Source organism: Seriola lalandi, unplaced genomic scaffold (assembly GCF_002814215.2).
Source record: "Seriola lalandi dorsalis isolate HSWRI2012SDOR001 ecotype SW California unplaced genomic scaffold, Sedor1 jcf7180002054885, whole genome shotgun sequence".
NCBI classification, from domain to species: domain Eukaryota; kingdom Metazoa; phylum Chordata; class Actinopteri; order Carangiformes; family Carangidae; genus Seriola; species Seriola lalandi.
Window position 1 is genome coordinate 892,295 of NW_019525437.1, and position 9,808 is coordinate 902,102.

Genomic DNA, 9,808 nt, shown 5'->3' on the forward strand with positions numbered 1-9,808 from the left:
TGTTTTTATTCTTTTTTTTTTATTTTTTTTTTAAATTTGACAAATGTGAACATTTACAATAAAAATTGTTTAGATTTTGTACATTTTTCGTAGGTGTCAGATTATTACCATAATGGTGATGAGCGCTGATTGGAGGAGCCCCCTGGCAATTTTTTGCTTAGGGCCCCAACCAACTCTAGAATCACCTCTGTGAGTTATAAAGTATGTGGAACTTTTTTTTTCTTACATAGTATGAATGCTTTGTCTGGGTCATCACATCATTTAGGATGAAAGAAGATGCAGGGTCAGATGAAGCTGAACCGGGAGATGAAGAGATGAGACATAAAAAATGCAAAATGCCAATAGCAAGTACTTACAAATTTTTTCAATAATATATATGTACAAATTATATGTAGACACCATTTTATTGTCTCATTTACCTGGGCTCTCGGACTCTGGCTTATTTCCGACACCACCTGAAGGCGGCACTGTGCTGTACCTCACCTCCAGCAGTAGATGGCGTCCGTGCTCAACCCGCTCCGCAGCACTGAGACAGCTGAGTCACACATGCATTTGGACCCAGTTAAATAGATATTGAGCAAAAAGAGCGGCTTCAGTCGAGAAATTGCCCCAACTCCACCGAATCTTGACCCCAGCTGCCTCTGACACCGCGTCGCAAGATGCTGACGATAACACTAAAGACCCTCCAACAACAGACGTTCAAAATAGAAATAGACCCAGAATTGACGGTGAGTAGAAGTTAACGGGGCTGAAGTAAACACGCTCAGGCCGGGAGGGAGGGCTGCCATATAGGCTGTAGCATTCGGGAATATTAGCTAACGTTCAGACATGGCGGCGGTGCGGGCTGCTCCACTCTGTAAAGGACATTCTATAGTTTTTTTTTGGTTATTTAGAAAGTAAAGTTTGGTCAGTGTGACAAATGTGCAGTCAAACAAGTTAGTAATTTAGCAGGATCTCACAGTAACTGAGTTCATGTGGGGTAATGTTGCTACAGCTAGCTCGAGCAAGACCGGAACTAAGCAAGTTATCCTTTAAAGTAAAAGCCTAACATCTTTAATTCAATTACAAGCATTTCACACTTTAATAACACTTTGGCGTCAGGCGTTTGACTAGCTAAATGTAATACAAATAATACAGTGGAGGTTATTGTCTGTACTCCACTGCCTGTTTTCCTCAGGACTACACTATGTATGCGCATTAAGAAGGTCTTATTCTGAAAACCCCTGACCAGAAGTGTCTGTACCTTAATTTAGCTTGATGGTGTTTGACTTGTTTCAATGTTACACCATGAATGACGATGCAATATTTTAAAAAATCTTGCCTGTTTATGTAGTAATGGGAAGACTGATCACTAAATCGCTATTAATAAAAAACCCCAAGCCTTTTGGAGCTTTCTGCAATACATAGTCATTTATATTAGGTGTATTTAACTCATAATGTTTCCTGTGTGACCATAATGACTGTAACAGTCATTGATTGGCGCCACATACACATCATAATAAGTAGAATTAAACTGCAGTACATTTTCTGTTAAAAACAAAACAAACTGATGATACTGTCTTCATTGCATCTTTTTCATGGCATAATCTACATGTATACATCACAGTTACAGTTAGTTTCTGTCTCTGCTCGTTTGGTCCATTGTTCATTTTCACTGTAGTTTACCTGTTTGCACCGTCTTGCACTCTATACTGCTCAAAACATTTACTCAACTCTAGATATATATTCCTTTACAAAAAAGGTTAAGTGCTGCTCAAAGCTAACCAGAGCTTTACTCATTTCTAGTTGTCTACAGTTAATTGTTGTAATTTGACAATTTGTAGCTTCTTGTCGTCTTTTTTTACATTACACATGTAAAAGCCCAACTAGGGACAGGAGTCAGGAATTAGCAACAGCTATAAACTCTTTGTGCAACACATTAGTTTCATGCTTTGTTTTGAAACTTTTTAAAATTGCATTGATCAAATCAATAAATAAACAAAACTAAACTTTTAAACTTTTTTACACAAACAAAAAAATCAGTAAAAACAGTGAGTCACATTCAGCTGCAAACAACAAAGGAAACTGTATGAACAAATTACACCACAACAACTAGTCTAAAGTACTCAGACTACTAATAACAATTGAGCTCACAAAAATCATTGTCTTAGAACATGGATGGTGAGAACGGGTTTTAAATTACAAGTTAAGCATTTTCAGGGCCGTGCTGTTAACCAGTCATAAATGGTCAGAGTGACGTTATCTCTCCATTTACAGAATATCCACATTTTGCTATAGTCAGCTTGTTATTACACTGTTGATTTGACCAGATATGGCTGAGTGCAGCTTTTTGTCACAGTGCTTATTCTCTGGAGAACATCAGTCTTTGCACAGTAACACATTCCCATAACATCTGACGGTAGGACTTATTTACAAAAACAACAGACCTTACACTACCCCTCTGTGATTGTGTAATTTTCAGTGATACAGTGTCACATCTGGAGTTGTTTCACTTTCAGAAGGTCTCCCACTTACATCAATGTTTGATGTGTTGATGTTTGTCAGGTGAAAACCCTGAAGGAGAAAATAGAGGAGGACAGAGGAAAAGATGCATTTCCTGCTGCAGGACAAAAACTCATCTATGCAGGTGAGACAGACTCTTCAGCTTCTTTGTATAACTGGCAGGTGATGATTATAATTCACACCAGGTAACTCAGTTGTGAAACTAACCTAAGCATGAGTCAAAGTTACTTCAAATATAAATTAAACATGTCAGTTGATTTTAAACAGAGGAGCTGTTTTTTCTTTGGTATGAAGCCACAAAGCAGCACTCCACATCGTGGCCCCCATTGATTATTTAAAAAATAAAAAATCATACTTCATACGTTGATGCTTACTTAAAGCCACATTGAGGATCCTCACTGAAGCAGCAGCAAGAAAATTCATAATGCATATGAGTCAATGAGGTCATCAGAAGAAGTTGTAATATGACTGGGCTTATTATCAGTCCATGTATTTAACTTCATGGACAGGAGAATGTGTCACATCTGCTGTCAAAGTGCAGAGTGTGTATTACAGAACTTTAAAAAGTTACATCGGCATAAATAAAGTTCAGATATAAAATGTTCAGAGATCAAACGTTCACAGTACTAGAAACTGCTGCACAGGATAATAACTCTGATGTGTCTGATGTTTGATACTTTCCCTTGTTTAAAACCATCACAGCTTCTTCGTGTCATGAATCTTTTCTCATTTACTGTTTCTGCTTGAATGTCACAGGCAAAATCTTAAACGATGACACCCCGCTGAAAGAGTACAAAATCGATGAGAAAAACTTTGTGGTGGTCATGGTTACCAAGGTCAGTGTCTCCTCAGATTGTTTTTGTTAGACAGTTATGTCATACTCACTCACCGCACAGCTGCCCTGAGCTTTTATTTTTAACAGAAATACTGTTATTATCCACTAATGATTTCAATCACTTCTACTCTTCCGTTTGTGGTTGTGTTCAGCTACTGACAGTGGTAACTCATCCCTGGTAGGCTTTTAATTTGAAACATTTACCAGAACAATAGAGTTTATATGACAGTAGTTTAACAACAGTTGCAAAAAAATGAAAAGTACAAGTGATTGAAAAAAAAAAGTGAATTAGAACTGTTAAAAAGAGAAACCCAGAGCAGCAGGGTGGTGAGTATTGACAGTAAGTACAGGTGAAATGTTGAGGTGTTTGGTCCAGGCTCATGGCTGAAGCAGCTACTAACAGGTTATTTATAAATTTGTTGTCAAATGTGGTCAGAGGTTAATCCAAGTTACAGGTATGAACAAATGCAATCTATTTTAACTTTAACTATTAAAACACATATCATTGGGTCGTTCTTGTTCATATTGAAAACATCATTCAAACAATCACAGTGTAGCTGGAAACTAGCTGTGTTCAATGTTCCCTTCAGCATGTTTAATGTCCTGATTATTTATTGTGAGTCATTCTGTAACTGTTTGATACTATTTGAATATTGACTGATCACAGTGTTAGAGCCTCTGGAACCTCATTAAGACTCTGTAGTCCAAATAAATGAAGTTCAGTAAAACAGGACTTTACATCAGAGTGACTGTACTAAAGTAAATTGATGCAGATTTTTACCTCAGTTTTACAATCAGTGAAGTTGTTCCTCTTCCTCGTCTTTCTTCTCTGTGTCTGATCACTTTTGGCACAGACCAGATTCAATGAAAGCAGATTGGAGGTTTGGAACAGAGACACTTTGGCTTATAAGCAACACTCAGACATTTAGAGAAACATCAGCTGATGTGAACCAGGCCTCACAACAAAGATCTCAGAGACTGAGGATGAAGAGTTGATGAGCATGAAGCTGAAAGTGTTACAGAATTCAGATCTTCATCTGTCCATAGTCACACAAACTGTCTGTAGGAGATGATTTAGTGAAGTGACGTCCAGCTGAGACTGCAGCAGCTCAGCACGGATGATCAGTAACAAAAAAGCTCAGAGTCACAGCTGAAGGCTTAAAGGAATCGTTGGAGCTGGTTAATCACACTTGAATCATGGCGCACAGAGCAGAGTGGAGCAAAGTGGAGCAGAGCACGTTGACACTCCACAACACTGCTGGGAATTTGTTTGATGAAACTAAGGAAGATGAATTCCCAGGTTTATCCAAGTCAGGGTGTCCGTCCACCTGCTGAAGCTCAGGAGAAGCTGCTGATGCAGCAGGACAATGACCCTAAACATCAGAGTAAATATACTACAGAAATCCTCCTTCTGGATTGAGGGCAGAGCTGCTCACACCACACATGCTGAGAACATGTCTGACTGAAGCAGCTCTATAAGAAGACTTACACCAGTTCACCTGGGTCTCCAGAACTGCAGGAAGGTCTGCTTCTTTCTGCCGCTGTATTCTTCACATAGGACTGTATCAGCTAAAGTTAGCGTTTGCTCCAGTAGACCTCTGCCAAAAGAACGTTATGTCTGTTAAATGGGTCCCATCTGAAGAAAACAGCGATAGAGAGAGGCAGACTTACCTGCAGGTGAACTTGTGTAAGCCATTGCCTAGGTATGCATATCTGTCAGGCGTCTGAGTGTAAATAAATCAAGTGCTCCTTGCTTCCCCTCAAGTCCCCCCTCTCTACACCAAAGCGGTGACAGAAAGTTGAAGCTGAAAACCAGTGACACTGAAAAAGTAGTGACAGCGTAAAAAATAACTGTAACTGAAAAAAGACAGACATAAAGAAAAAAAACGAAGATTGACATTGAAAAACATCATATAACACAAAAAATATCAAAATGAAATGAGATAAGTTTGTAGTTTTTTAACGCTGTTTTTCAGTGGAACCTTTTTCAGGTCCAATATTTACGTCTGTACAATTGCAACTTTTCAATGCCGTGGTTTCCTTTTTGAGATCAGGTTTCGTTTTCAGTGTCAGAATGTTGCTGTCACTGTTTTAGCTGAAGTATAATATTAACAGTCTGGTCTAGTGCTGCCTCCTGTTTGGTCAGAATATCCACACCACTAATGATCAATTCTCGAATGTCTTTTCAGCCTAAACCAGCCCCTCCTCCACATTCAGCCCCTCAGTCGACCCCCCAAACAGCTTCAGCCTCAGCAACAGCCTCAGCACCAGCCTCAGCCTCAGCTACAGCACCGGCCTCTGGCCCAGCACCTGCGCCCTCGACGCCAACACACACGGTGTCTGCACCCACGCCAGCCCCACAGTCAGTGCCTCCATCTCAATCCCCTTCCTCAGTCCCAGAAAACCCCCCGTCGGATTCTGTTGAAGCAGCAGCAGCAGAAGCAGCTCTGGACTCGAACGAAGCCCCAGACACAGCTCCAGCTGTGGCCTCAGCTGCTGCTCCAGCCTCTGCCCCAGCCCCAGCTGCTGAACCTGTTCAGACAGGCTCAGCCACTGCAGACAGCCCCACCCTTGCTACCCAGCCAGAAGAGAAGCCAACGGAAGACCCTGAGAGTCAACCATCTGCCACAGCACCAGTCCACTCTTCTGCCTCCAGGTTGGATGAAACCTGTGTTTAATGAGAGTTTAATTCATGATCTGGTCTCTCCAAAAATCTAGTTTAAATGAGTTAGGAAATCTGGGTTAGTGAGGTCAGCTCAAACTGTGAGCATGTAGCTGAGAAGAACTGTCCAGTTCAAGTAACAAGCGTTGGAAGAGCTTTTGTTTCATTGTGTTCAAGCATTGGTGATTGATTTTGGATGAACTTTGATGATCAGAGCTTCATCATCAGGTCAAACCTTTAATTTGTCCAGTATGTTGGCTTATGACTGAATGCCTCCAAAACTAACATCATCAGCCTCGCTTTGTGTTTAGCTAAGGTTAGCATGCTAACATAGTAAATTAAGTGAACATGGCGAACACGCTCAGCATTATACCTGTTAAACATCAGCATCTTTCTCTCTGTTAATTTCTCTCAGCCTTGTTGATGAACTGGGTCTCCTCGAAGAAGCAGCATCAATACTAGGTATGTACCAACATACTGGTATATTTTGCTTTCTTCTTTTTCGTTTTAACCCTTCGTTCCTGGTTGATAGAGTTTGCATCAATGTCCAGAACCAGAGCAGTCAGCTTGCTGGAACCACAACTATTTGCTATTTCAGTGAGAGCACTTTTCTTTGATGGTAAAGGCGTCAGTATGAATCAAATGAAGTAGTTTGTATGGCGTGTCATTCAGCCATTTGTTAAGACCTGTAATGAGTGGCCACACTGAATGAAAAGCCTGCTCATAGTCATAGTCTCCTCCCCCTCCTCACTGCCTCCCTGATCTCTCCCCAACAACTCTGTGTCTTTTATGCATCTTTGTAGAGTCAACATGATGAATTGTCCAAATAGGGATAAAGAAGCACAATTGAACTTGGGTCCTCATGACCGAGAGGTCTGAAATGCAGCAGCAGCTGCCATTCCACAGTTGGACAGGGGGTTTCAGCGGGAGATGCATCCATTAGCTGCACTGCCTATCCTTATAGGGTCGCAGGGGGGGCTGGAGCAAGTCCCAGCTTACATCAGGGGTAAACCCTGGACAGGTCAAGTCCATCACAGGACTGACATATATCCACACCCATTGGCACTTTAGAGTGGCCAATTAACTAATGTGCATGTCTTTGGACTGTGGGGGGAAGCCGGTGTACCTGGAGAGAACCCACGCCGGCACAGGGAGAACATGCAAACTCCATATGTAAATATTTTACTGTGCCGCCGCTTAGACCATTTTCATGAAACAGGCTGTAGGACTGGCAGACTGAGATAGCCCGATTATGTCCAGAGCCTTCAGCATCTCAGAGCAAATCTTGTCCACTCCTGGCACCTTGACTACCTTAGCGTGGGTGAGGCTTCCCCCGAGTCTTCAGACTCTGCCCCTTCTTCAGGACATGTTGGTTTGGGTCAGGAGTTTCTCAAAGTGTTCTTTCCACTGGCCAACGTTATCCCCAGTTCAAATGAACTGTTTTGTATCAAAATATCCCAGAGGATGGACGTCCCTGGTAGCTCAGCCTGTAGAACGTGTACCACTTAGTAAGGCTGAGTTCTTCCTGCAGCGGTCTGGTGTATGTCATCCCATCTCTCTCCTTCTTTCCTGTCTCTTTCTACTTCTCTATCAGATAAAGCAAAAATAAGCCCTGTAGTGACTGTGCTACCTGTCCTGCTGTCTCCACAGTGACGGGTCCGGCCTACGAGAACCTGGTATCGGAGATCATGTCTATGGGTTATGAGCGGGAGCCGGTGGTTGCTGCACTTAGAGCCAGTTACAACAACCCAGACCGAGCTGTGGAGTATCTGCTCATGGTGAGGATTAACCAGCTTTAGTCGCTGCCCCACCTGTCTCTGTATTACTGGCTGTGTTGTAACTGTTTATGTGCTGCAGGGTATTCCAGCAGAGGCCAGTGATCTGCCACCACAAGAGCCAGTTCGACACAGTGCTCCATCTAACCCCCCCCCCCCTGCTACACAACAACCACAGCAGCCCCCAGCAGCCCCTAACAGTAAGAGCGCACATTTATTACTTCAGTGTGAGTGTGTGTGTGTGTGTGTGTTTGTGTGGGCGTTTGTGCGTGCCTGCATGCGTGTGTGTGCACTCCTGGGGACCCCAGGTCTGAGAGCCAGTGTGGCGAGTGTAGTGTTCTTCAGCACTTAGTTTGTCTGATTGTCATGTGGTATGGTTGCTTGTTTTCCTCACCTGCGTTTCCACCCGGGGAACTTAAGTCTAACCCAGACAGGTTCCTGCCTGCTCTGGGGGGCAGGACCTGGACATCACTCAGGAACTGTTGGGGTGGAGTCTGCTGAGCTCAATGTGACTCACTGCTCAAACATAAACCTGCTGCTATAAACTGTGCAGAGCTTTGATTACAAACTAAACAACACTTTCTAGAAGGAGGCATAGACATTATTAATAATCTTACAAATATCCACTTACTAGCTTTTTCTGGACCTTTCAACCACATCTCACAGTCTTCATCGGTAGATGGACTTTGCTCAGTTGTCATCATGTAACAGCTGAACAGCAAACCACAACATGAATGTTTGTTCTTACTGTGTGGTGGAAACACTAACTTGACTTTTAGTTCCTCAGTACCTGGAACTATTTGATGGACAATATGGACATTATACTCCTGTATGTTTAGAATGAGACAGTTACAGTATAGTAATGCTGGTTGGAAAACATATGGTTTGATTTGAATAACAACTTATGGGAATTTTCAAGTACGATTCACTAAATATGACTTAATGGAAAACATATGGTTGCTAACATGTCAGTAAGGGTCAGACAGCTGCAGAAGGTGAAATGTTTTCTGTCCCTGACATGATGTCACTGCTTCTACATCTCATTCTGAAAAGAAATTAGTGAAAGTAAAACATGTTTTAAAGAGGAGGATGAAAAAAATAAAGCACTAACAATGACATCACAGGAGAGCTTTATACAATCTGTGCCTTGAACTGACAATATTTATCTAGATTTTGGGATTGGCTCTGGCTGTTACATATGAAGGACCAAGGATGTCACAGGGGAAGTAAAAAATAATTTCCTTAATTTCATATTTTAATAGACAATAAAAATAGGAATTGTAAAAAGAATTTATAAATGATTTTATAAATACAGTGTCTGCACCCACGCCAGCCCCACAGTCAGTGCCTCCGTCTCAATCCCCTTCCTCAGTCCCAGAAAACCCCCCGTCGGATTCTGTTGAAGCAGCAGCAGCAGAAGCAGCTCTGGACTCGAACGAAGCCCCAGACACAGCTCCAGCTGTGGCCTCAGCTGCTGCTCCAGCCTCTGCCCCAGCCCCAGCTGCTGAACCTGTTCAGACAGGCTCAGCCACTGAACATTTTATAAATATTTATATTTATAAATACATTTAATAATTCATGAATAAATAATGGAATTTGAAAAACTATTTGAAACTGCATTTTAAATATGGGAATACAGACCTGGATTTCATGAATTTAGAAATGTTTATTGAGAGTTTTATGCTGTTTTTGTAAATCAATTTTTAAATCTGAAGTATTTATTGATGGATTAATTAGTGCCACGGGTGCTCAGCTCCGAGGCACTCCTCTACAGCTAGTATAGCTGAGAGGAGTGCCTCTTTCGGGTTTATTATTATTCCGCCAAATTTCGGCGTGTAACTCGTCCCGCAGCTTTGAGAAAACCCCGGTAATATATACATCAAAACGTGCGTCTTGATCCCGAGAGGGGGGCTATGACTTTTGGTGTTAAAATTCCAATTTTTCCCAAAGTTATTCCCAAAAAACTGGGAATAAATAATGCATTAGGAATGCATTGGAATTTTCTTTAGAAACCCACCTTTTTTCTACAAAATT

General features: G+C 41.8%; 1 protein-coding gene across 3 annotated transcripts in view; it reads left to right on the forward strand.

The window, feature by feature from the left end:
* The first annotated feature begins 541 nt into the window (after nucleotides 1–541).
* Nucleotides 542–9,808, forward strand: part of rad23ab (RAD23 homolog A, nucleotide excision repair protein b) — an 18,694-nt gene continuing 9,427 nt past the window's right edge. For 2 of the 3 annotated variants that reach the window (XM_023428858.2, XM_023428860.2), the window contains exons 1-7: nucleotides 542–728; nucleotides 2,545–2,626; nucleotides 3,259–3,338; nucleotides 5,527–5,993; nucleotides 6,415–6,461; nucleotides 7,650–7,777; nucleotides 7,857–7,974. In XM_023428858.2, the coding sequence (XP_023284626.1) occupies nucleotides 660–728; nucleotides 2,545–2,626; nucleotides 3,259–3,338; nucleotides 5,527–5,993; nucleotides 6,415–6,461; nucleotides 7,650–7,777; nucleotides 7,857–7,974 (991 nt within the window). In that variant the 5' untranslated portion in view covers nucleotides 542–659. The remainder of the gene's footprint in view (nucleotides 729–2,544; nucleotides 2,627–3,258; nucleotides 3,339–5,526; nucleotides 5,994–6,414; nucleotides 6,462–7,649; nucleotides 7,778–7,856; nucleotides 7,975–9,808) is intronic. The other variant, XM_023428861.2, reaches the window with a different exon arrangement.